The 26,618-nt window shown below is 49.9% G+C and overlaps 1 protein-coding gene across 1 annotated transcript in view; it reads left to right on the forward strand.

Annotated features, from left to right (window-relative positions):
• Positions 1-22,496, forward strand: part of PAPPA2 (pappalysin 2) — a 103,904-nt gene extending 81,408 nt beyond the window's left edge. The window contains exons 20-22 of the mRNA XM_054384607.1: positions 2,190-2,261; positions 20,495-20,593; positions 22,422-22,496. Coding sequence (XP_054240582.1) covers positions 2,190-2,261; positions 20,495-20,593; positions 22,422-22,496 — 246 coding nt within the window. The remainder of the gene's footprint in view (positions 1-2,189; positions 2,262-20,494; positions 20,594-22,421) is intronic.
• Positions 22,497-26,618: the final 4,122 nt, after the last annotated feature.

The raw sequence follows: 26,618 nt of genomic DNA on the forward strand, positions 1-26,618 counted from the left end.
ACAGCTTGCCATTCCTGGGAGCTGCTGTGGTGCTGAGGTGAGAGGAAGATCATAGAATCATTAAGATCGGAAAAGACCTCTAAGATATCAGGTCCAACAGCCATCAACCCAATGCCACCATGCCCACTAAACCATGTCCCAAAGTGCCGTGTCTAAGTGGTTTTTGAACACCTCCAAGGCTGGTGACTCCACCACCTCCTTAGGCAGCCCACTCCAATTCCTGACCAAGATGGGGCAAACCACACAGAGAAGTGTAGAGGCCACTCAGTTCTGTTTTGCTTTCAGCTCTGGTTTGCCCCAGTTCTGTTTTGCTTTCAGCTCTGGTTTGCCCCTCTGTCCTTATTTCCCAGCTTGGACTGGAACTATACTAACATGAGTGTACTAAAATGCCATTCAACTTACTCAGCCACCACATATGAAACACCCCAGTGCGATTAGGATGCAAACATAGAATCATAGACTGGTTTGGGTTGGAAGGGATTGTTAAAGGTCATCTGGTCCAACCCCACTGCATAAGCAAGGACATTTTTAACTGGATCAGGTTGCAAACATCCTCTGGAGTGAGCAGGATCTGGTTAGCTCAGCCAGCATCCCCAGCCTCTGCCCCATCTGGCAGCAGCTGCCTCTGGGTCTATTTTGCCTGCACTGGCTGAGGATGGCCAGAACCTCATCCTGCCCCAATCCTATCACAGCAGAAGAACCTGCAGGAAGTCTGTCACCAGCTACTGTGCCACCCGAGGGTGCTGGAGCCAGTCTGCTTGCTGCTGACCACTTCAAATGGGAGGTTAGGAGAAACCAGACATACAACCCTCTATGCAGCTCCGGCACTGTGAAGGGCATCCTAGGACACTTTCACAAGCCAGCCATCGTTTTATGGGGCCTCACATTTCAAAGTCTGCCTGAGCTTTACAAGGAGGAAATTGCCTGTGTGGTGGGGCTTTTCTTCCCCCTGTGTAATCATGAGCACTCCCCACAAACCCCTGCTGCAGGAACAGGACGACGCATTCCAGCCCCATGAAACTGAGCCCTTCACATCTTGCACTGGTGTCCAGCTGGCTGCAGCAGCCCAGTTCATGCCTCATAAATAGCTGTGATAACCTCAGCCCCACGACTGAACGTGAGTCTGGTGTAGCTGCTTCAGTCCAGTTCTGGGGAGGTGAGTCCTCCCAGGACCTGGTTCTTGGAGCTTGAGCAGGAGTCAATAAGCAAATCGATGCAGGCACCACCTTCTGAGCCCCCATTCCATACAAGCGAGAAAGTGGTGAATCCAGAGTCGTGCAGAGAGGTGATGGCAGACTCAGCCTGTCCTGACCCTAGGTGGCTTCCCCTCCAATGGAAACTTGAGGCCAAGTCAGCCATCATGAGGTAGCACTGCCAGCCAAACCCACTCCTCTGGTGGTCCCTGTCCTCTCTCAGCTGTGTTTTTATATACATCTACATAAACACACACAGTTATCCAGCCTCTGCCTTGGGCTGAAGGAACTGGGGTTTTTAGCCTGGAGAAAAGAAGGCTCAGGAGACCTTCTCACGCTCTACAACCCTTTGGAAGTAGATTGTACTGAGGTGGCTGTTGGTCTCTTCTCCCTGGCAACAAGAGCTAGGATGAGAGGAAATGGCCTCAAGTTGCACCAGGGAAGGTTTAGGTTGGATATTAGAAGAAAATTCTTTCCTGAAAAGGTTCTCAAACACTGGAACGTGCTGCCCAGGGAGGTGGTTGAGTCCTCATCCCTGGAGATGTTTAACAGGTACAGAGTTGTGGTGCTGAGGGGCATGGTTTAGCACCAGACTTGGTAACGGTTTGACTCGATGATCTTTAGGTCTTTTCCAAGCAACGTGATTCTGTGATACCGTGTTTCTATGTACCCTGGCACAACCTGCTTTAGCTGACCCTTCTTTAGCAGGAAGTTGGACTAGATGATCTCTAGAGGGCCTGTCCAACCCTAGCCATTCTGTGATTCTGCATTTGTGGGTGAACCAGGGGCAGCTGCCTTGGGTTAGGGGGTTAGATGGTTTTCAGAGGGTTTCCTACTGGGCAGAGGTGCAGGGAGAGGTCCAGCAATGCCACTGCTGTTTGCACTACAATGAGCAGTGCAGTGCTGTGGAAGGCCCTCTACCTGTGGAAAGCATTGGTGGTCACTGCCCTGCCTCTGTTGCCTTATCTAACAGCTCTTTTCTCCTTCCCTCCTCAGCACATCGTGTGCACGGGCAGGCTGCGCTGGTATCCAGACCCTGCTGCCATTCACTGCATCCAGTCGTGCGAGGTAAGCCCCCCAAGCACCAGCTGCCTACTCCTTGCAGGAGAGCTCCTGGCAGTGAAGACTTTCTCTAGTACAAAGCCAGATGGCTTTGACTTTGTTTGCTCTGAGCTGGGCCAGGCCTTGCTGGCTAAGTAGAGAGGCCAGAGCAATCATCCATGGGTATGGTCCTCTGTAGCCAGGGCAGTGCTGGGGAGCCAGAGCTGCAGAATGACCCATTTCCTTCCTTGCCTGCTGCTTCTTGGCCAGCCCAGGGAGAATGTTCTAGCAAAAGGATTTCACTGGCAAGGGGTATCCCCAAAAATCCCTTGCTGACTCCAAGCCTGAATGATTTCCTTAATCAGAACCATAGTTCTAGAGTAACATGCGGATCCAGAAAAGCCCCGCGTGACTCCCCTGTCCAACCCAAACAACTCGGATTTCCAGCCTCCTACATGCAAAACAAACCACTCCTGAAGAATCTGCAGACAAAGAATTCTTTGCAGGGCTCGGTTAGCCACTCATTTTGCTTTGAATAATGAGCAGGCAGGAGAAAATTCATGGGCAGCCTGGAGTCAGCTTGCAAAGGAAATTAAAAATGGGCAGCCTTTGTCAAGCAGCAGTTGTTATTTTGAGTGAGGATAAAAGGAGGAAAAAAGAAGGGGTCAGGGTGGGTTGGTGGTGTTTTGGAATGTTGTATGCTAAAAGTTTGGGATTTTTACCAAAAAGGAAAATGTAAATGAAGTTTGCACTCCAAAAATAGCTTTGGGTTTTGCTGATTACATATTTTTTTTCATGTGTTCCTTTCAATGCAAGTGATGTTTTTTATGCTCACCGATTCTGCCTAGCTCAGCTCCTTGGTGACTGAAAGGTCAACAAGAATAAGTCTAGAGACCTGCACCTGGGGAGGAACAACACCATGCACCAGTACAGGTTAGGGGTTGACCTGCTGGAAAGTAGCTCCATGAAAAAGGACCTGTCCTGGTGCACAATAAGTTATCCAAGGGACTTCAGTGTGCCCTTGGGGCCAAGAAGGCCAATGGGTATCCTGGGGTGCATTAAGAGTGCGGCCAGCAGGTCAAGGGAGGTTCTCCTCCCCCTCTACTCTGCCCTGGTGAGTGTGTCCAGTTCTGGGCACCTCAGTTCAAGGGGGACAGGGATACACACAGAGGGCATAATGCTGATTAAAGGACTGGAGCACCTGACGGTGATGAAAGGCTGAGAGACCCAGGATAGCTTAGTCTGGAGAAGACAAGACTGAGAGGAGATCTTATCAATGCTTATAAATATCTGAAGGGTGGTGTCAAGAAGAAGGGGCCAGTCTCTTTTCAGTGGTGTCCTGTGATAGGAAAAGGGGCAATGAATACAAACTGGAACACAGGAAGTTCCATTTTAGCATGAGGAAAAGCTTCTTTACTGTAAGGGTGATGGAGCACTGGAGCAGGCTGCCCAGAGAGGTCATGGAGTCTCCTTCTCTTGAGACTTTCAAGACCCATCTGGATGCATTCCTGTGTGACCTGCCCTAGGTGATCCTGCCTTGGCAGGGAGTTGGACTTGATGATCTTCAGAGGTCTTTTCCAATCCCTACCATTCTCTGATTCTGTGAAAGGTGGGAGAAAAGGCAATGTTGTAAGGGGCATGTCCCTAAAAGGGGGACACTATGGTCAGCAGAAGGTGTAGCAGTTTTTTCCCACATGTGGGCTGTGGGCATTGGGAATGAGGTGTTGTGTGCCAGAGAGATGTTCAGTGGGTGAGTGCCAAAGCTTAGCAATAGATCCTCCTGTGTTTGAGGAGCTCCAAGTTTTTCCGCACCACAACTTCCAGCTTAGCTTTGGGGCAATGTGTGTGAAGTATGATGGGTTTATGTGCTAAAGAGGTCCAGCTGGTTGTGATGATCCTCTCTGTGCTTCTCCTTCTAGCAAGGCAGAACTGTTCCTTGTGCTCTCTTGGAATTAGTCCTCCCACAAAAGAAATGGATGGGGCATGAGGTGCTCTTTCTTCCCTTCCTGTACAGCTCAGTGAGAGAAAACCAAGAGGTGTCAGGATGCTCCCTTACCATCAGGTACATCAGATTGACCTGAGTCTTTTTTCTGCTCTGGTTCCCGCACTTCACCTTGGGTCTGTGTCTTCAGCAAGAGATGATCTAGGGGATGATGAAAAATACCACCTGATTTGTCTGTGTGTATGAGTTTTGGCCCTTTCTTTGCCAGGAAGATGTTTAGGGGACTAGAACATCTTTTATGAAGAAAGGCTGAAGGACTTGGGGCTTTTTAGCCTAGGGAAGAGAAGGTTGAGAGAGGATCTTATCAATGCATCTGCCCTTGCATCTCCAGAGGGCCCTTTTATCCCCTATAATTCTGTGACTCTTTAACTGTGAAAGAGAGAGAGATAGGGATCAACTCTCTCAAGCCCCAGCATCTCACAGTAATGTTCTCTGTCTTCTCATCAGCCACCAAAAGATGCTCATGTCCAGCACGAGCACTCTCTGTTCCTGGATGGTTGTCATCCTCTTGCAGAAAGCAATCCTGGGCAGCAGTCCTAGCACACAGGAGTTAAGCAAGCCAAAATCTGGCAGTGTCCTACTGGAAGACGGAGAGTCCATGATCTCCATTGCCTATGGAGAATTTTTAATGCTTTTTCTGCTTTCAATTAGCATTTCATCAGCAATGACCAAGCAGTACATACTCTTCCAGCTGAGGTCTCACCAAAACCCTGCAAAAACCTTCCCTGTGCTGCAAATGTCTCTTTTGATAGGACCCAGGACTGCTATTTCTGCAGTTGCATCAGTCTGGCAACTCAGAGATATCCTGAGGTCAGCAAGCACACCCAGATCTTTCTCTACCTCCTTTGTTGCCAGCTGATGAGCTCCAAGCTAAGAGCAGATGTTTTACCATCAGTACAAGAGCTTGCCCTTCAATTTTATGCAAGTGAATGTCATCTTGTTTCTCTCTCTAGTCCTTCAGGTCATCTAGTTGTCAGATACCCCGATCCTCCTCTGTGGAACAATGGCTTCTTCCTCGTTAGCAGCTTCATCAGTGCAGGCCCGTTTTTTAAGGTCACAGTCACTCACTGTAATACTAATGAAGATCCATCCTCAGATAGTTTCTTTCACCCTGATGCTCTCCTTTTCAATACAGCTTGCAGCCGCCTCCTCTGTTCTCCTCCTCCTCATTTCTCACATACCTGTCTTCGATTATTCTTTTCATTGGGTTTTTTCTCTGATGCTGCAGGTTAAGGTTGGACAGATAAGCCAAGTCTGCCCAGAAAGCTTGTCTCATGTGTCATTGTTTTGCCATAAAGGAAAACTCTGTACAAAAATATCTCATTCGAATGAATGTTCTGGGAGCTGCCACTCAGCACTGGGAAAAAGGGAGATGTTGCCACCTGAGCAACCTGATCAGGCTCAGGAAGATGTCCTTTTGCACTTCAGGGGATCGGGCTAGGTGACCTTTAAAGGACCCTTCCAACCCAAACCATTCTGTGATTCTACCAGTCTCCTCATTTGACCACAGAAAATGCCTTGAATGTTGTTTCCACCTCATCAGTGCTGGCTTCCATTCTCATTCTTACTGCCCTCCCATCTCCGTCCTTGTGACCAAACAGAGGCCATTTCACTTGGGACCCAATGTCCTGCAGGATGTGGAGACATCAGACAGGGAGAGCCATGTAGGACACAACATAACCTGTAATTTGTTCTTGCTGTGTGGTGCTCCTCAGACATCTTCCTCTCCCCTTCATTTACCTGCACAAGAAATGTTCTGCTCCTGCAGAATGTAGTCCCTGTTGGTTCTGATGTGGTTCAGCTTGACTTGCTATGTCTATGGGGCATCTTAGTCCAGGTTCTGCCCAATTTCACAGTAGTCCAGTACTGGAGGCTACTCCTTTGGCAGTCCAGCCTCTGCTTTCCACTGGGCTGGGCTGTGCTATTTCAGTGAACTGAACAGGTTGCCTCAAGTCTGAGTCACACCTTGGAGGTACCATTGTCTCTCCATTGACTGCTTGAGCACATGTTGGATGAAGGAGCTGTGTCATCTGGATGCCTCAATGAAAGGAACAACCCTGCATTGCAGGTGACACATTTGGTGGGAGTGTTGATATGTTTGAGGGTAGGAAGGCTCTGCAAAGGGATCTGGACAGACTGAATCAATGGGCTGAGGTCAGTTGTATGAGGTTTAACAAGGCCAAGTGATGGGTCCTGCATGTGGGTGACAGCCACCCCATGCAACACTCCAGACTTGGGGCAGAGTGGCTGGGAAGTTGCCCAGCAGAAAAGGACCCTGGGGTTGCTGGTTGACAGCCATCTGAACATGAGCCATCAGTGTGCTCAGGTGACCAAGAAGGCCAGCAGCATCCTGGCCTGCATCAGGAATAGCATGGCCACCAGGAGGAAGTGATCATGCCCCTGTACTTCACGCTGGTGAGGCTGCACCTTGAATACTGGGTTCAGTTTTGGGCCCTTCACTACAAGAACGACATGAGGTGCTGGAGTGGGCATAGAGAAGGGCAATGAAGCAGGTGAGGGATCTGGAGAACAGATCTTGTGAAAAGTAGCTGAGGGAGCTGGGGTTGTTTAGTCTGGAGAAAAGGAGGCTGAGGGGGGAGACCTCATTGCTCTCTACAACTCCCTGAAAAGAGGTTGCAGTGAGGTGGGGGTTGGTCTCTTCTCTCTAGTATCAGGTGATAAAATGAGAGGAAATGGCCTGAAACTGTGCCAGGGGAGGTTTAGGTTGGATATTAGGAAAAATTTCTTCACTGAAAGAGTGGACAGGCATTGGAATAGGCTGCCCAGGGAGGTGGTGGAGTCACTGTATTCAAGAAGCATGTGGACATGGCAGTCTGGGCCATGGTTTAATGGGCATAGGATGATGGTTGGACTCGATGATCTTGGAGCTCTTTTCCAACTGAAACAATTCTGTGATTCTATGATAAGAGAACTCCAGGTCACCTGGTTGCCTGTACCATCTCTCTCTGATGGAATCACTTCAGGCTGGGACACAGGAACAGCAGCCAAACCTCAACCTCCCCAGCCTCAGCTGGAGCCTTATCTTGTGTTGGAAAGTTCAGATCACCACACAATGGCAGTAGAGAGATTTTCACTCGTCCTCATCACACACTGGTGGTGGATCAGCCTGCCTGCTCCTCCTTCTCACTCCTCATCCCACCTCCCTTCTCTTTCCATTAATCTGGTCATCCATCTGCCTCCTGATGTCTCGCTGTGCCTTGCCAAGTTCTCCATCCCTGGAGCAGGGAGGCACATAGTTCAGCAGGCGAGGGAAGGAGGGAGAGATGTAAACCCTTCCAGGAGCCCATCAGGAATACGAGTTAGCGCCAAGCGTGCTTCGCCTCTCAAGGGCCAGCAGAACATCTCATCCCCTGCCATCAGTAGAAAAACAGATGGCAGCCCTGAAGAGGGAGGGAGAGGGAGGTGGGGGCTTGGGGCTGCATGGAGAGGGGAGCAGAGGAGGAGAGAAACCCCTCCTGCCTGCTGTAGTTTGGAGGAGGTGGTTGTGGTCCTGGTGTGCTCAACTGCTGTGAGGGAGGTATTTGCAGCAACTGGGGTGGGTTCTCCTAAGCCATCCTGAAGTGACCACCTCTCAGATATCCTTCTCCTGTGCCCTAGAGGAAGTGTGGTTCTGGACTTCAGAGGAAGAGGCATGTACAGTGATCCAGGCTGCTCCCTTGGTCCCTGCCATGGTCCAAAATTGTCTATGCATGACTGGTGGCTTCTATAGAGCATCTCCTAGTCTGTGCAACTCATTACCGCTGCACCCCAGTATCTTCTACCACAGGAGCTTCTATGGATCACATTGTGCCTGTGGTCCAGGTGGAAAAGTTCACTTACTTTATCATCATCACTATCATCATCATCGTGATGTTTTCCCAGTGTTGCTTACAGGATAGAGTAGCTACCACTGTCCTGCTCAAATACATTCCAAGGAAGGAAAGCTTCTCTTGCAGTGATCAGAGTGAACATGAACAGGGTCTTCTGGACAGCCAACACGTTATGCAACAGGCTGAAAGAGGCTTCTCAGGGGAATGGTGGAGTCCCCATCCCTGGAGGGTTTGAAAAGCTGTGTAGATGTGGTGCTGAGAGACATGGTTTAGTGGTGGATTTGGCAGTGCTGGGTGAGCCATTGGACCTGATGATCTTACAGGTGTTTCCCAATCTAATCAACTCTATGATTCCATGCTGACCTCACTTCCATCTCTGTTTCATCATTGTGTTCAGCTAGCTAAGGGTTAATTGCAATGCATTTAAAGCAGCACTCTGGCAGCACAGCTTCACACTGGTATGGTAGGAGCTGGGCAAGAGGCCCTATCTACCTTATAGGGCTGCAGTCCTCTCTTGATGTGACTTGGTGCCTTTTCTGGTTGGGGCTGGCTTTGTTCTGAGCAGGCCTGCCTTGTGCACTGGAGGAACACTCAAGAGACTTTGGCTTGAGGTCTCTGCTTCATGCCCTGGGTGAAGATGGGTTGTACCAGAAAGCTGTCATGAGCATAGCTGCTGGGAATTTCTCAGGCCTTCCCTGTGTCACAACAAGGTCTCGATGCCCTTGTGCATGCTGGTTGTGTTATCACACCCATAAAACACTAATCCCTCCCCTCTGTTGTGGTTTTCCCGAGGTATCACCATGGAAATGATGAGATAGGGATTGAAGCCTGTTTGTGGTTTCAAATTGTTCTCAAGTCTCTTGATCCAATATGGATCCTTGGCTCTTTCCACCAGCAAGCACAAACCCTTGCTCGGCACATCTGTGGTTTGTGGCCAGCGTTTATCAGCCAGGATTAACCCCTTCGAAGGCACATGCAGTAGAGATGGTGGGAAGTCCCAGCTGAATTCAGTGTCCCACTGTGCTTCAACATGACAGGAGACAGGGTGTGACTCACTCCCTGGGCAAAGCACTGTAGGCAAGGTTCAGCTACAGGCAGCTGCCTCTGCTCTTCATCACCAGTGAGGCTGGGGCTCCTTGACTGTCCCTCCTTCCAGACCTGCAGGGGCTCTAATTTTGTACCATGGTGAAGTCCAGCACAGGAAACCAGGCAGAAACACGATGCTGGTGGGATGCTCTGCTTCAGGAAAGATATCTTCTTCTGCTCTCCTGGATCTAAGGCACTGAGCAGTTACAATCACCCCAGCTTCTCCAAGAAGACTCTTTACAGAAGCTAGGTATCACAGCATGGCCAGAACTTAGTCACCCTCTTGTGATGCTCAATATCATGTCTCTTGTCCCTGTGGGAGCATTTCACAATGCCTTTATCCAGCCAGCACTTTTCCTCTGTCTGCCATCTGGCTTTGAACATGAAGAGAGTATCCTACTAGATGTGACAGCTTCTCCTTCAAGCACACAAGAGACAGACTGTTCCTTCAGGAACTTGACCAGTGCCAAAGCCTGCATGATCCAGGTGACCAAACAGGACTCAGTGAGTTGCCTTAAATTCATGTTTTAGATCATACTTGACATGTTTGCCTCCACATCTCAATCTGACACAGCTGAGTTGGAAAAAAATCAATAAAAATTATAAAGAAGATGCCACAGCTGCCCTTTGAGGAGAGCCTAAACCAGCTGGGCTCTCCAGTTTGGAGGGCAGAGGACTGCTGGAGGTTACAGAGATGCTACTAGGTAAGATGGATGCAGAACTGGGGAGCACTCACTGAGACTGACAAGGGGTTGGTTTCAAACAGGTGAAGGAAAGTGCTTTGGACATGGTGAGCACTGGACTCTGGAACAGCATGCCGCAGAAGGCTGCAGGGATGAGCAGGAGCTCTAAGTTCAAAAAGGGATTCAACAAACTAGTGGACATCAGGGCCACCAACAGATGCCCAGAGGACCAGGCAGGGCTATAGCTTCCACCATGCTTCATGCAGCAAGTGTGGATGGTGACAGAGTACAGGGAGCACAGCCTGCAGGTAGTGATCATTCCTGGATCAGACCTGGGCCCTTACTGGTGAAGGTGGAGCCCTTCATGCAGGGGAGGTAGAAGGCAAGATGGGAAGCTCTCTACATACCTCCTGGTAGATTTTCATGCTGCTCTTGGCATGATCACCATGGGCTGCTTAGTGTGGGATATAGCCTTTCAGAGGATGAGCCCAAAGAAATCTGTTGCTCTTCCAAAGGTCTCAGTTAAGGCATACTTGTCCTACGCTGTGAGAAGACCTCTGTTCCCTGCACACAGATTCATAGAATGGTTTGAGTAGGAAGGGACCTTGACGGTCACCTAGTTCCAGCCTCCCTCCCATGGAGGCCCTTCCACTAGACGAGGTTGCTCAAGGCCTCATCTAACCTAGCCTTGGACATCTCCAGGGAGCAGGCATCTACAATGGCCCTGGGCAACCCATTCCAGTGTCTCACCACCCTCAGAGTAAATAATTTCTTCCTACTATCCAGTCTAAATCTTCTCTGCTCCAGCTTCAAACCATCCCCTCTCATCCTATCACCACAAGAGCATGTGAAAAGTCCCTCCCCAGCTTTCTGTAGGCCCTCTTCGGCTACTGGAAGGCTGCTCTTAGGTCTCCCCAGAGCCTTCACTTCTCCAGGCTGAACAGACCCAAAGGTGGAGACCCAACATGTGAAGTGTGATCCTAGAACCCTCATTTTCTTAAGAGACAAAGCAGAGGAAAATGAAATGATCAGACACCGGTATGGTGTAAGGAAGGGAGACAAGCTTACGGAGCTCCTAAAGATGGGGACTTTTTCCCAGCGTTCAGACACACCACCAATGGTGATGGATACCCAAACAGGAGGAAGTAGCCTCAGCTCCCCTAAGCTGTGTTGTTCAGGCTGGCCTGTATGTGGGATGCCCTGACCTGAGATGGGTGATCTGTTGCTGTTTAGCCTGGAGAAAATAAGACTGAGAGGGGATCTTGTTAATGTCTACAAATCTTTGAACTGTGGATGTCAAGAAGAAGGGGCCAGTCTCCTTTCAGTGGTGCCCTGCGCTATGACTAAGGGCAATGGACACAAACCAGGACACAGGAAGTTCCACCTCAACATGAGGACAAACTTCTTTACCTGTAAGGGTGACAGAGCCCTGGAGAAGGCTGCCCAGATGGTGGTGAAGGCTCCATCGCTGGAGACTTTCAAAATGCATCCTTGAACATCTGTCCTGCCTGAGGTGATCCTGCTTTGGCAGAGGGGTTGGACTTGATGACCTCTGGAGGGCCCTTCCAACCCCTATCATTCTGTGATTCTATGACCTGTGGCCACTTCTCTGCCCTCTCCAGCTCAGGTGCCATTCCTTCATCCCTCTCCACATCCCGCTTTCCCCTCTCCTGGTGGCCACAGTCACGTAGCCGGTGACACAGACAAAGTGGAAAGCCACTGCAAGCAGCTGCTGGAAGAAAAATCAATGGCTTGCTTCTGCTAATAAACAAACATCCCCATGCACAGCCCTGCCAACTGCTCTTCCAACACGAATATTCATTCCCCTTCAGCTCCTTCATCCCTCGTACATTGTTTTTCTTTCTGTTTAAGATCTGTAACAAGAACTTGGCAGAAACCAGATACAAGTGGGTCAGGAGGCCCTTGTGGTTTTCAGGGCTTGTTTTCCATAACCCGTTCTATCCTGCAACATATTTTGCACAAATGGCTTGGCAGGAGACCTAATCCATGGCAGCAGGCGAGCTGCTGAGGGCAGGATTGCAGGCTGGTGCTCGTGGCACGGGAAATCCTGGCCTCTCTCTTGTGTGCAGCAGCAGTCCTGGGAATGGTGGGCACTGGGGAGCTATCTCCAGCAGACATCCTGCTTCCCAGGAGCACATGGTATCTTCTTCTGCTCCCCTTTGCTTGTTCTTCCCTGTTTCTGTATTTCTTTTCCTGTTTGCACTGAGATCAGGGTGTCAAAAGGTCAAGGCTGAGGACCCTGCCATGAATAGATCATGGACACAGATGCTGTTAGGGAAGCAAAGACCTGCCCTGTTGTAGGGTTCATCTACATCAGTTTTCCATCCCTTTCCCTCTTGTCCCTGTGGACTGTGCAAAGCCCTCTCCAAAGCACTGTCTTCTGAGAAATGGGGTGCCTGAAAAGCAAGGCACAGAGCAGGGCAGGGATAATGAAATGCATCCCAGCAGAAGTATGTCCAAAACAAATTCTGGCCTGGGACAGAGAAGCACTTTCAGTCACCATGAAGGCAAGGACCTGGTCTCCCAGTATGGTCATCTACAGCAGCATTCAAGCAGCAATCTAACTTCTGTTTTCTCCATTCTCCTTCAGACACTGATACTGTCCAAAGTCAGTCTAGACTGATTTAAATGGGGCCCAGATGTCTGCAGAAAATATGTGTCCAGGGACACCCTTTGTCCTGAAGAACACCTAGACCTGCATACCAGGACTGCTGAGAGCTAGGCTGTTGCTTGTCTTGGGCATGGCAGTACAAGTGATGGCACATAGACTGAAACCAGACAGCAGGATGCTGCCTTCTAGTCTGTCACCTCCTCCTTGAAGCATTCCTTCAAGCGTGTGCAGTGCTTTCTCAAGCAATAAGCCTCTGTTTTCTTACTGGGACTTGGGAGAAGGATGTTGGAGCTGGAGCAGATGTTCCTGAAGACCTGAGATGTGATGAGAGCAGTCTGCCTGCTGAGCTGATGAGTGAGCATCTCAGGGACACCAGCAAGCTCGGAAACAATTGGCATTGTTCCATTTCGCTTTCTGGCTGTATCTGAAGTGACAGGGCAGGTCCAGGATATCTCCAAGCAAACCATCCCTCAGTCATGTGGCTCTAAGGGACAGATGCCACGGTTCAAAAGGAGCAGAGGGGCAGCTCAGGGGACAGTAACTGGGAGAGACAAAAGTGGTGGATGAAGTGCTTGGTCTGTAGGAATTTGTTTGTCTGTTCAGGGTTGTGAGACACAGGAACAGGTTGGCCAGGGACATGGTAGATGTCTGCTCCCTGGAGATGTCTAAGGCCAGGTTGGATGAGGCCTTGAGCAACCTGGTTTAGTGGAAGCTGTTCCTGCCCATGGCAGGGGGGGTTGGAACTGGATAATTTTTAAGATCCCTTCAAACTCAAACCATCTATGATTCTCCTCTTCTTCAGGCTATTCTTGGTCCCAGGTGCTTCTCACCAAATTTCTAGGACTCTGTAGGGTGCTGACCCTCCCTCCCTCATTGCAATGGCCCAGGTAGAGCTCTCTTGCTGCTCAGCACAACTCAGGGCAGTGAGGTATCCCAAAAAAACCTTTTTGAGCAAATGCCAGCCCTGCTCCCTCTCTGTCCCTCTTGGTGTTTTTCAGTGCTGATTTCCTTCTTGCGTGCTGGAGAACCTCAGGAAGGAGAGAGAGAGAAAGTGAATGTACTTGGGGTGTCAAGAATGGAGGGGGGGGAAGGAAAAAAAAGAAATGAAAGACGCTGCAACAGTGTAGAGGGCCAAGAAAAATATTTAATCCAAACAATGAACATTGTTGTTTCCTCCCACAGTCTGCATTCCCAGCCAACTTCCCTGGGCAAGCTGGGGGAGCCAAGAATGGCCGGGCTCTCTGCCTCACCAGCCCAGGGCAGTGTGTGCACAAGGAAAAGGATGTGACCTTGGGACACTGGGCTAGAGCATCACTTTAGCAACACAGAATCCTTTTGGTTCGAGGAGGCCTTTAAGCTCATCAAGTCCAACTGCTTTAACGAGCTCTTGCCATGTCTGTTGCTGAAGAGATTGAAACTAGCCCCAGTTTTCTGTAGGGAAACAGGCTTGGTGCCATAGTGGAGGGATGCAGACAGAGATGGGAAAGGAAATTTCCAGGCACTCAAGCTAGGGTGGTGGACTAATAGGGGTCTTAAGTGAATCAGGCTTCTAACAAGGCTTTGGGTACTCTTCAAGTCCTCCCAGGGATCTCCCAGAGCTTTCTGAAATACCTTGACTAGTGGCTGACCTTTTGAAAGAAGAAAGGAGAGGCAGCTGGGGGGAGAAGCTACCCTCTGCCTATCCCCGGTCAAGAGCTGCTGCAGCCTCCTTATGCATTCGTAGAATCATTAAGTTTCTAAAAGATCTCTAAGATCATCAAGTTCAGCCTTCTACCCAACACCACTGCACCCATTAGGCTGTATCCAAAGTGCCTACAGTTGGTCAAAACTAAAAGATTTGGGATCAAGGGATTTAGCTCCTGTCATTGCTCACAGGATCATAGCATTGGTGCGTGCAAGGGCCTGAGGTCAATGCCCAAAATACCAATGTCTAAAAGGGAAGGGTGAAAGGACAGCAAAATCCATGTTGACTTAGAAGCAGCATGAAAGCAATCTATGCTCCCTCCCTGAGTCATAGACTCATGGAACTGTTTTGCTTGGAAAATGCCTCTAAGATCATTGAGTCCAACCACTGACCTAATACCACCATGGCCATTAAACCATGTCCCAAAGCATCTGCACGTGCTTTGAGCACCTCCAGGGACAGTGACTCCACCACCTCCCTGGGCAGCCTATTCAAATGCCTGACCACAGGTAAGAATAAAATCCCTGGATGGGACCAGCACAGCCACAAAGCCCAGGACTTGCAGAGGCTCCCAAAGACTGGAGGAACACTTTTTGCTCATTAAGGCTGGACTTGATCACCTGAAAATGGGATCTGGGCTTTCTCTAGCTATGGGCAGATTGAAATTGTAAGCACATTCCATCCCAGCAACAGTGCAGGAATGTCCTTCAGCTCTTCAGTTACACAGCTGGCCAGGTGCATGCTGAATTTTCTTTGTTCCACCTTTCTATGAGGCATCTGGAACAGGTCATTGCCAAAATTAAGGTGCTGAGCCCTCAGGACTGCTCAGCCAGAGCAAAAACCTACATTCCTGGGAAATTATGTTCATCAAATGCCCATGACACAACACTGAAGTATGGATGATACTGATGGCACCTGTGATTTGTTCTTCATGGCCCATCTTTCCCTCATCCTGGCACACTCTTTCATGCTCTTTCACTGTGAATCAACCTACATATTCAAGAAAAGTATTCTGGATCCTGCCCAGCTCCTCAACAGCACTGGGGACAGGACAGTGGCCCCAGGGAGGGAGCCAGCCAGCCGAAAATTAATTTCCTTTACTTTTTTGCTCTTTTCATGCATGGTTTGTTATTTTTTTTTTTAGCCTATCTGACTTGCCAAGCACTTGACTCGTGGTTACTATTTTTATGGCAGCACCTCCACGTGCTAACACATGCCCTGCTGCAGCTGCTCCAGGCTCAATGAGCAAGGGAGAGATGGATGGGGCGAGCGGTGGATGAGACTTGCTGACGCAGCCCAGCTCCCTGGCTACCTCAGTGGCACACTGCCTAGCCCAGCAGCTCCCTGTCCCTGCATGCGGTGTGGAGCGGTTGAAGAAACTTCCTTATTCATAGAATCATGTGGGGGGGGTTGGAAGGGACCTTTGGGGATCATCTAGTTCAACCCTGCTGCTGAGGCAGGTATGCCTAGATCAGGTTGCCCAGGTTCACCATGTGCAGGTGGATTTTGAAAGTCTCCAGAGAAGACTACACAAGCTCTCTGGGCAGCCTGTTCCAGTGCTCTGGCACTCTCACAAAGTAAAGAAGTTTCTTCTGAAGTTCAAGTGAAGCCACCTATGTTCTTGTTTGTACCCATTGCTCCTCGTCCTGTCACTGGCCACTGCTGAGAAGAGCCCAGCACCACTTCCCAGTTCATACCAGCTGTTTTAACCACCCCTTTTATCCCTCATGCTGGAGGATGCATGTTCTGGCAACTGAAACCCATCTGACTGTGTTCCTGGATCACATCCCTTGCCTTCACACAGCATGGCTGACCAGTGGTGTGGGGCTTTTTGTCCTGCACGTAAAATCACCGAATCATAGAATTGTTTCAGTTGGAAAAGACCTCTAAGATCACCAAGTCCAACATCACTGGGTGTTGCTGGAAGTCACCAATATGGACAAGCCTCCCTTCTCCCTCCACTGGTGTTGCTTTCAGTAGAGCTGCAGGGTTGAATCACAGGCTGAATGAAATCTGCATGGATTTTCCTCTCCCATCGCCAGCTTAGTACACTGCACTGCCCACATCCTCCTCTTGCATGACCAAATGAGACTGATGCAAGTACAAGGGTGCTTGTGTTCTCAAAGGTGACCTGCCAGCACCTAACTTTGCTCCTTCTGCTTGCAAGGATGAAGACTGGAGATTTCAAAATGAATATGAAGGTTCTTGCTGAGGTGAAGCAAAGGGAGTCAGGGTGTTCTGCAGGTACTGGGCGAGGAACAGGGACAGCAGTCCCCAAACCCTGCTCCTGGCTCTGTCGAGCCTTGAGTGCAATTAGTCATTTTTTATTTTCCCCTCATATGTTTTTCCAATGAGCTGTTAAGTTTCCCCAACAAGTGTTGCCATAGGAGCCTCTATTTGTTTAGGGTGGGGTATGGGCTCCGGTGGGTTGAGAGGAGGGGGCAATTAGCCCAAATAGGTGTAGAAAGAAACCAAGAGCTTCTCCTTCCCTGTCCTGTCCCTGCCTCTGTCCTCCCCCCACCTTGCACTCCAGGTCTGGAAATCATTTCAAACCTGTGCAGCCGGGATGGGCAAACCTCCCCGTACGGCTGTGGAAACTAGGGAAGCGGCAGCGTTGTTTTGCTGGTGAGTCATGACACATGGAGCAAAGCTCAAGGAAAAAACTCTGCTGTGTGGAAGGCTGCAAAAGCAAATCACACCCAGAAGAGCTCTTCCCTGCCAGCAGCCCTGGCCGGTCCCCTGCCTGCATCTCTGCATCAGCCATTCCCAGCATCCCTGCTGAGTTAGGTGGCACACTCAAAACCCAGGAGGAATTTACCTCCAGCCCTCTTGGTGCTCAAAGCTGCTTTATGGCTCAGAGACTTTCTTTGATCATCATTTAAGACATACTGATGCTTTTCAAAGGAAGAGGAGGGTTAACCCTGTTGCCTTGGTGAAACAGCACCTCTGAACGTGGTTTGTGACAGCCTCGAATACTGAGTTCAGTTCTGGGCCCTCACTCTAAGAAGGACATTGAGTTGCTGGAGTGTGTCCAGATAAGGGCAACAAAGATGGTGTAGGGTTTGGAGGGCATGTCGTAGGAGAAGCACCTGAGGGTTGTTTAGTCTGGAGGAGAAGAGGCTGAGGAGAGACCTCATTGCCCTCCACAACTCTCTGAAAGGAGGTTGGAGTGAGGTGGGGGTTGGTCTCTTCTCTCTGGTATCTAGGTGATGAGAGGAAATAGCCTGAAAATGTACCAGACTGGGTATTAGGGAAAATTTCTTCCCTGAAAGAGTGGTCAGGCATTGGAAGAGGCTGCCCAGGGAGGTGGTGGAGTCATCATCCCTGGAGGTATTCAAGAAATATGTAGACATGGCAGTCTGGGACATAGTTTAATGGCCATGGTGGTGTTAGGTTGATGGTTGGACTTGACGATCTTAGAGGTCTTTCCCAACCAAAGAAATTTTGTGATTCTATGAGCAATGATGGGAGCCAAATCTCTTGACCCCTTCATCCCAAATCACAGATAGAGTGAGCAACCTATCCCAGCTGTGCCTTGGTTTCCCAGCTGAAGGAAGGCAGGTTCCTTCTTCTCTGGAGAGGTCTTCCAGGAAAACATAATCCTTCTGCAGCTGCCTGGTTTGGGTCAGGGCACTCTGGTACTGATAGCACAGACTGACTTGGTGGTTTGCCATCATCTCTGCTGCTACTTCCTAAAGTGACATTAGCTTGCATTGGATCCATTTCTGTTCCTTGTGAGTCACGGTGACAAAAAGCCACATCAGTTCCCTCTTTTTGGCATGGTTTGTTTCATATGAATTATTGGCATTATCACCCATCCCACATGTGGGCTCCAGCTCAGTGGTTGTTGTGGTGTGGTGACAATTTTCAGCTGGCTGACATAGAATCATTTATGTTGGATAAAAAACCTTGAAGATCATCAAGTCCAGCACTGCCAGGTCACCACTAAACCATGTCTCTCAGCATCACATCTACACAGCTTTTCAGTTCCTTCAGGGATGAGGACTCCACTACTGCCCTGAGCAGCCTCTTCCAGGGCTTGACAACCCCCTTTGGGGAAGAAGTTTTCCTAATGTCCAGCCTAAACCTCCCCTGGTGCAGCTTGAGTCTGTTTCTTCCCATCCTATCACTTGTTCCTTGGGAGAAGAGACTAACAACCAACTAGATGCAGCCTCCTTTCAGGGAGTTGTAGGGAGTGAGAATTTCTCTCTTTATCCTCCTGTCCTTCTGTTCTAAATAACCTCAGTTCTCTCAGCTGCTCCTCACAAGACTTGTTCTTCGCTGCTCTGCTTTGGACCTGCTCCAGCACCTCATTCAGTTTAGGGGTGCTACAAGTGAGCGTACATCAAAGGCTGAGTCAGGGTATTTTCTGAAGCCCAGTTGTTACTTGAGACCACCAGATCCAGAGAAACAACTCAGGTGCTTCCATGAGCAACAGGCTGTCCAGGTTTCCACCAGGAGCCCATTCTGATGACAGCAGTCCTCCTGGGTGTTGGCTCTAGTTGCTGGCCCAGTAGCTACCATAGCAGAGCCTGGAGAGGGAAAAGGATTTCATTACTAATCACCCAGTTAATGAATGGCCTCTCCAGTCTGTTAGCACATTGGGCTGTTGCTTGGCAGTGCTGATGTGATAAATAAACCTCTGCAGCAGATAGCTCCTGACAGTTCATTGCAAGTGCTTCGCGTGCACGTTGTTGGGTTGCACCAGGCTCACAGCATTGTTTCTCAGCCCTAGTTGGCTGCTTCTCAGCCCCAGTTGCTTGTTTCTCTTCTCTGATCAGATGACTCATGGAACTAAACAACAATAAAATGGTTTTCTGAATGGCTGCTTGGGCCATTTAACATTTCTGGGCAGAAAGCTCCTCTGCCGAGATAGCTTTCCATGTTAGAGCTGAAAGTAAAGAAGGCTTGTTGGTGAAGGAGCTTTTGTCTCAGCTGCACCAAGGCGAGCTGGGCTCTGCAAAGCCCCACTTGTCCCAGCAGACAGGAGGGCAGCAAAGGGCACTGGGCTGTGCCACACCAAGAGGAGCCATCCTTATTTTGGCAGAGTAAAGTATCCCACCACTCAACCATACCATTTCCTTACAGAGGGTGAGATTTGGTCCACAAAGAGAAATGAGGAGGAAATAGCCGAGGTTGAAGCTAGAAGGTGGCCACATGGCCAATATTTCTGGTGCTGAGCAGGCTGGTGCCCTCAGTGCTCAATCCAGAGTTGGATTTTGCCTGCAGGGAGCTAGTGCTTAATGATCCCTTCTGTTTGTCCTAGCTGGCCACCAGGTAAGTAGCCTTGTTGTCCAAACTGACAAGGTTTGGCAGAGCTATGTACCCTGAACAGGCCTAGAAGCTCCAGTGGAGATCTAGAGGAATTTTGGGAATGCTTCTTGAGGTCAGAGCCAGAGCATGAAAATTCTGGAAAAGGAACAGTCCTTGCAACCAGTGCTTGAAAATGCTTGGCTTGGCTAGAGTGCAAACATTTCTGGGAGACTCCTGACCTTGCTGACCCTTTCTTGTAGTCCAAGGGAGATAAAGCATCTGCCTCCCTGAGACTGATCCACTAGCAGGATCCTTGTAACAGCCTCACTATACTTAGCTGGCCAAGCCAGGTCACCACACTCAACTTGGCAGCCAAGCTCTTTGGCAGGAGGGGTGTTGGAGAGAAGAGTTGGGTCAGCTTCTTAGAGAGCTCTGATCCAGCTGTGAACATGCAGAGAGCTGGATTACAGTGGAGACATACAAGAGTGATGTGAGAAGGTGGACGAGTAGATGAGGTGAGAGCTGGCTCCTAGTTGGATGGTGATGGATTTTGTGGAGAAGCACTGAGATGAGGATGGGTACTTGTGGCATTCAAGTTGAGACCTTTTCAAGTGATGCGAGACCAACAAACAGAGACAGTGGTGAACTGACTCCTACCTGGGTGGCAATGGATTCCATGGAGAAGCACTGGGATGGGAATAGGGACATGATTTAGTAGTCATGAGGTCTTGGGTGACAGGTTGGACTTTGATGATCCTTGAGGTCTCTTCCAACCTTATTGATTCTGTGATTCTGTGCCATGTGGCATCCAAGCTGAGGCCCTTTCTATTGATGTGGATTTACACTCTTGCTTCTTGAACACAATTCCCTGATCCTCAAGCTATAGCTTGAGCACCCACTCGTCCATACACACCAGACAAGACACCAGTCTTCTGGTGCCCTTTGGCTTTGAAGAGGGGGTTGTGTACAGTGGAACTGGGCCTTGGTCCTTCTCAGAGGTGCACAGGGGCCTTGCTCAAGATCTCTGCTTTTGGGGGCAACCTTATGCTTTTGAATAACCCTTTCAGCAAAGTCTTGTTTCTCTGCCTAGCCCTTCCAAGCAGATGGCTGGTGTGACACCATCAACAATCGGGCTTACTGCCAGTATGACGGGGGTGACTGCTGTGCCTCCACACTCTCCTCCAGGAAGGTAAGTGAGCACCTTCTGCAGCACTGGCCAGGATTTGGGATTAAGTGGTGACTGCTATCCATGTTCTTTGGCTTTGCTAGACATGGAACTGAGCCTGCAATGCAATTCTCCCACGAATGGACAACAAACCCTCGATTTTTTTAAACCAAAGCCAGCTGAAGCTCATAGACATCATCCCACTGATTAATAGCAGGGTTTGGACTCGGGCCAGCAGAGTTGAAAGCTCAGTCCAGCTCCCATTGAGGCTCACGGGATTCCCTCTCCTTTTGGGAAACAAATGACTTCCATAGGATGTAGCCATGGTGAGACAGGAGTCACCTTCTTGTATGACTGAGCAGCCTATTGGTGTCCACTCTGGGCTGTCCTTCCCTCCCAGTTCTCCTGGGTAGGCAAGAAGGGAGGAACAGCACAAAGGGGGCAGAGGCTGGGGTTGCAAAGACCCTTCTTTGTCTCCCATCACAACCTCCTGTCCCACCTAAGCTGCTATCCAGCACTCACAGCCCATCCTTCCCAAGCATATCCAACAGCAAAACAAACCAGGGAGCATGAGATAATTTCTCATGGCAAAAATATGTGAATTTGGATCTTCTCATCTTTGTTGTGAAGCTTGAATCATTTTTCCTTTCATCACGCATACACACAGGGAGAAAAGGAAAAATAAAATCCTGGGAAGATCCAGTTGAGATAGGAGAGAAAAGGCTTTACACCCAAGTGATGAGTGAAACCTCCACAGAGATATCATGACATCTCATGGCTCTCAGGAGGCAAGGCATGACTCTCAGAAGGTCTGAGATATTTGGATCTCTGCCCAAAATAAAGGATGGGTTCACAGTGGAAGGTGAGGGGAGATTCAGTACCATGGCTCTCAGGAACCCCAGCCCCAGCTTTCTTCACCATAGGTCTCAGATCTCCTGTGGCACAAGCCCCCAGGAGGTCTCTGTCAGGAATATGGGGTTTGAACACCAACAAAACACTCTAGCTTCTCACTAGCCCAGGCTGTGAAAAATCAAGTGTGAGTTCACAGAATTCCAGCATGGTGGGGGTTGGAAGGGACCTCTGGAGATTGTCTAGCCTGACCCCCCCCTGCTAAAGCAGGGTCACCCACAGCAGCTTGCCCATGATCACAATGTCCAGGCAGGTTTGGAATCTCTCCAGAAAATACTTCACAACCTCCCTTGGCAGCCTGCTCCAGAGCTCCAGAAACTTCACAGTAAAGAATTTCTTCCTCCTGTTCAGATAGAAACTTCCACGTTCCAATTTGTGCCTGTTGCCCCTTGTCCTGTTGCTGGGCCCCACCCTCTTGACACCCACCCTTTAGATATTGATCAGCTTTGATCAGATCCTTGAGTTCCTCCAAGAGGTGCAGAAGACAAGGCAAGGTAGCTTCATGCTTTGCTGAGCCTTGAAATGCCAGGAATAGCTTAAAGGAAAGGTCCACACTCAGACATGGATAAAAAGGACTTTCTAACAGGAGGCAAAGTAAAACTGAACTCTAGAGGTGCCTCACCACTGCCATCCTTAGTCCAAATGTTTCACACGCACCAGGGGACTCTTCTCCCCAGGGTTTGACATCTTAGGCACAAGCCTCGAGCTGACCCATGGCTGCCACATTTGAAACACAAGTTAACAACAGAGAAAATGCTCAGAAGAAAATCTGTCTGTGGACAGCTTGTATCCGAGCCTGTTCCTAGGTGAGCGTGGAGTCTCAGTCCCAATGAAATTGAGGTGCACACCAAAGTGTCCCTACAGGAGTGGAAAGAGCTTGCAGGAGTAGAGGGGAGGCAGGGATCTCAAAGCAGAAGCTCATATTTCCCCTTGGTCCTCCCAGGTGATCCCCTTCGCTGCCGACTGCGACCAGGACGAGTGCACGTGCCGTGACCCTGCGGCCGAGGAGAACCAGTAGCAGCAGCGGGAAGGAGCCTCGCGGCCACGGCGAGCAGCGAAGGGGCAGCAGCAGGGGCTGCTGGGCAGCGGCAGGGTGCGAGGGGGCAGGAGGCCTGAGGGAGGGAGCCGGGCAGGGACACGGCGACTGAGCAAGCAGGGGACAGGGCAAGGCCACAGGCACGTGGCGGTCCCCTCCCCATCGCTGCTCCCTCTGGAACCCGACCAGGACACAGGGACCTGGTGCATGCTGGAGGGGTTCAGCTGAAAGTCTGGCACTGCCTCGGCCAAACACTGGGCTGGGGTCCATGCCGAAAGCCCAGGTGCTGCCATGGACGTTCGTCATGGTCTGCTGTCTGGGTGTCTGCTTGTCTGCTCGGGATTTTGTCACTATTCACCCCAAGGCCCACCACTGTACAGGCTTCTTTTAGCGAGGTTGAGGTAGTTGTGAGCTCTCTGCAAATATTTAAACTTAATTATATATATATATATATATATATACATATAATATATATAAATATATATTATATTTTCTTTGCTCTTGATGAAGCTGAGAAAGGATCTCCTTTGTCACACACCCATGCTGCTGTGAAGTACAAAACATTGGGAAAAGCGCAGGGAATTTCCCCTTCCTTGCTGAGAAGGAGCTGGAAGGAGGACAGAGAGAGAAGCCAAATTCCCAGGCCATGCCAGGAGACAGCTCCCCAGGCAGGTGATGTGGAGGCTGCAACCTCAAGGTGCTTTTGGCATCTTGCAGGCACCAAGTTTTGCCCTTGGGATTTGCTGGGCTTTTGCCTTGATCTGCTTAGGGTTCTGGGTCAGGATTTTGAGGCTGAGAAGAAGCGATGGCCTTGTATCATCCCAGCCGGCATGGCAGGCTCCCAGCACCACAGGCACCCATTCCCCATTATGTCAGAACCCTCTGGGAAGGGTTACATGTCCATGAGGGTCACTGCATGGTCAGTAGAAGCAAAGCCACATGATGGTCTCTCCCTGCCTCAGTGCCTGTGGCCACTGTGCACCTAGCTGGACAAGAGACGTAGCTGGGTGCTGCTCTGAATGAAGGACAACGAGGCAGTCTTTTCTTTCCCCATGTCTCCTTTCCAAACATGAGGTCCAAGGATGTTGTCAGCAATTCTCAGAGAAGATCAGACCTTGTAATGCAAGGAGAGACGGGACCCAAAGGACCTGTCAGGAGACTGAGCATCACCCATGGAGATTTCCCTTGTTCCTATCTCCGTGGCCAAGCTCATCATGGTGAACACAGCTGCTGACTTTCACAAGTTTCCTGCTCCAGTTGGCACCAAGTGAAACTCTTGTGCCAATTCTAGCCCCAAAGAATCCCAGCTAGAAACTTTGCCTCCTCATAGCTGATGCTCAGAAGCTCAGCTTGGCAGGCTGGACTCAGCCTCATAGAAGCAATGGGTAGAGAAGGTGCCTGGCTCCAGCTGGAGTTACAACTGATGGTTTTGTGCTGGAAAGAGAGGAGTAGAAAGAGAAGGGACCACAGAGTAAGAGCAAGGACTGTGATGTCCCCAGGGCACCAGGGCCAGGATCAAGACACCCCAAGCTGCCCAGCTGCATCTTCCAGCATGGCTTGTGCTGGTGGAGCCAGGCTCCCAGTCAGGTTTTGTCTGGTGCAGGAGTGATGGAGAGAGGGTGACACGGTGTGGAGAGACTGGGGATTTTCCAGGCATCCTTTGCCTGTCGCTAGCTCCCCCCCACTCTTCTAGTCCGGCATCTCCTAAAGTTACATTTCACTGGAGGACAGGAGCGGGAGCAGAAGTGTGTGGACCAGTGTCCATAGAGGAGATGCTTTGTCTTTCTCTAAGCCCTTTCCTGATCCCAAGTGTCCCCATAACCCCATGGCAGGTCACCCCCTGGTCTGCCTTGCTCTAGGCAGGGATAGGTGGGGCACAACAATGGTCCCCATCTCTTCTTGCACCAGGGACACACTGACGTTTCTGTTCCTGCCACACAAAGGTGACATCACCCCAGGGTTTTCACCTAAAGGCACGCTCAATTTGGCAGGGAGCTGCAACTTTTTGACAAGAGCTCAATTTTTCAATTAAATCCAACCAACCAAAACAAAAAAAACCAACCAAACAACAACAACAACAAAAAAAAAACCCGCAACAAACAAACCCCTCGAACAATACAAGGAAACAAAACAAATACAAAACAAACCTTTGAGGCTTTTCTAGCCCAAATGTCCCCAAGAATGCAGCCTGGGGAGCCCATCCTGCCCTACCAGCAAAGGGGAGGTGACATCCCAGGGGCCCAACACAGTGGGGCAAGGGGGCATGGCAGCCCTGGGATGGAAAGGACAGTGGAGAAAAGGGATGAGGGTGAGAATCTCAGGTCTCAGCATCTTGTCATGCCAACCCCTTCTCTGCCTGGAGTCAGTGTTACCTGGATGTCTGTGTAGATACCAGATTTTAACCCTTTTGGCATGAAAAGATGATGGCACGATGATGACAATGATCAGAGGGCTGGAGCACCTCCCATATGGGGACAGGGGAGGAGAGAAAGCTCCATGGAAACCTTAGAGCAGCCTTCCAGTACCTGAAGGGGGCCTACAAGAAAGCTGGAGAGGGACTTTTCACATGTTCTTTTAGTGATAGGATTGGGGGGGGGGGGGGGATGGTTTGAAACTTGAAGAGGGCAGATTTTGACCAGAGATTAGGAAGAAATTCTTTACAGTGAGGGTGGTGAGACAGCAGAACAGGTTGCCCAGGGAGGTCATGGATGCCCCCTCCCTGGAGGTGTTCAAGGCCAGGATGGGTGAGGCCTTGAGCAACCTGGTCTAGTGGAAGGTGTCCCTGCCCGTGGCAGGGAGGTTGGAACTAGATGACCTTTAAGATCCCTTCCAACCCAAACCATTCTATGAAAATCCTGGTCTCTGCAAGAACTCACCCCTGCTCACCAGTGGGTACAGGAAAGGGACCATGCACCATGGACAGGGGACATGGGGAGGGAGGGGATCAGAGGCTGGTGGATATTTGTGCTTCTCATGACCAGATAGCTTCTGTGTACCAAGGTACTGTTCTTCTCTAGTGACACTGAGTGGTTTTTGTCCCCTTTAGGGTTTCATTCACAAGGGAGGCTGCTGCTATTTTTATTTTTTTTTGTATTTGATAATTATTTTTTATAAAAATCTATGAAAAATAAATAATCTTCTCATCCTCCACCTCTTTTGCCTCTTTGCTTCACCCAAAGGAGGGCCAAGCTGGGGGAGGGAGGTGGTTTGGCTGCTCTTATCATCCTTGGCCCCACGTGCCCTCCTCTGTCCCATACCACAGACTCTTCCAGCCCAGCAGGACACCTCCTTTGAGTTGTGTTTTGGGAGAGGACACATACCTCCAATGCCATCCTTATTCAGGCAGCTTTTGGTGGCAGACAGTCTTCTGCTGGTTATGCCACAAACCAGTCCATTGCTGATCACTTTGTAATTAACTCACCTTACAGGTAGGGGAAAATGTGTGCATGTCTTCATACACCACCCTGCTGGGGATGAGCAGCAGAAGGTGGTTCATTAGAGCTAGTGAGACAAGCCATGTGGCACCCTGGCAAAAGAGCTAAATTCAAAGACAAAGTGCTTAAGGATTTGGGTGATTTTTTTTTAATTGGTGTTTGGTTAGGGATTTTTTTTTTTAAGCAACAGGATAAACTTTATACATACAAACTGAGAAACGTCAAAAAGCCCTGACCAAGCTGAGTGGTCCTGCCACAGTGCCCCTGCAGCCAGCTCCAGCCTCTCCATTGATGGTGGTGAGCCCAAGGCACCCATCTCTCATCACTTCAGTGCATGAAGTGTGGTGGTGACCAGGGTATGGCACTGCCATAGCACCAGCTAACCTGCCTCCCACAAACACCTCCTGTCACCAAGGCAGAGGACATCCACAGCGTCCTGATGGGTTAGGACTTTGCTTTGAAGATGCCCACATCTGCCCTGCCCTGTCCAATGAGTGTTTCTGGTGCTCTGGAAAATGGGATTTGCAGCATTCAACGAAGCAACCCACCTGACAGGGCCTGCTGCAGCCCTGTGTCATGCCTGGCCATACCTGAGCATCCCCACAGACCAGAGGCACCTAGAGCAGCTGGGCCAGGTTTGACAGTCCCACCACTCCCTGCACTGGAAGGC

The sequence above is a fragment of the Indicator indicator genome, chromosome 10 (genome assembly GCF_027791375.1).
Source record: "Indicator indicator isolate 239-I01 chromosome 10, UM_Iind_1.1, whole genome shotgun sequence".
In the NCBI taxonomy this organism is placed as follows: Eukaryota; Metazoa; Chordata; class Aves; order Piciformes; family Indicatoridae; genus Indicator; species Indicator indicator.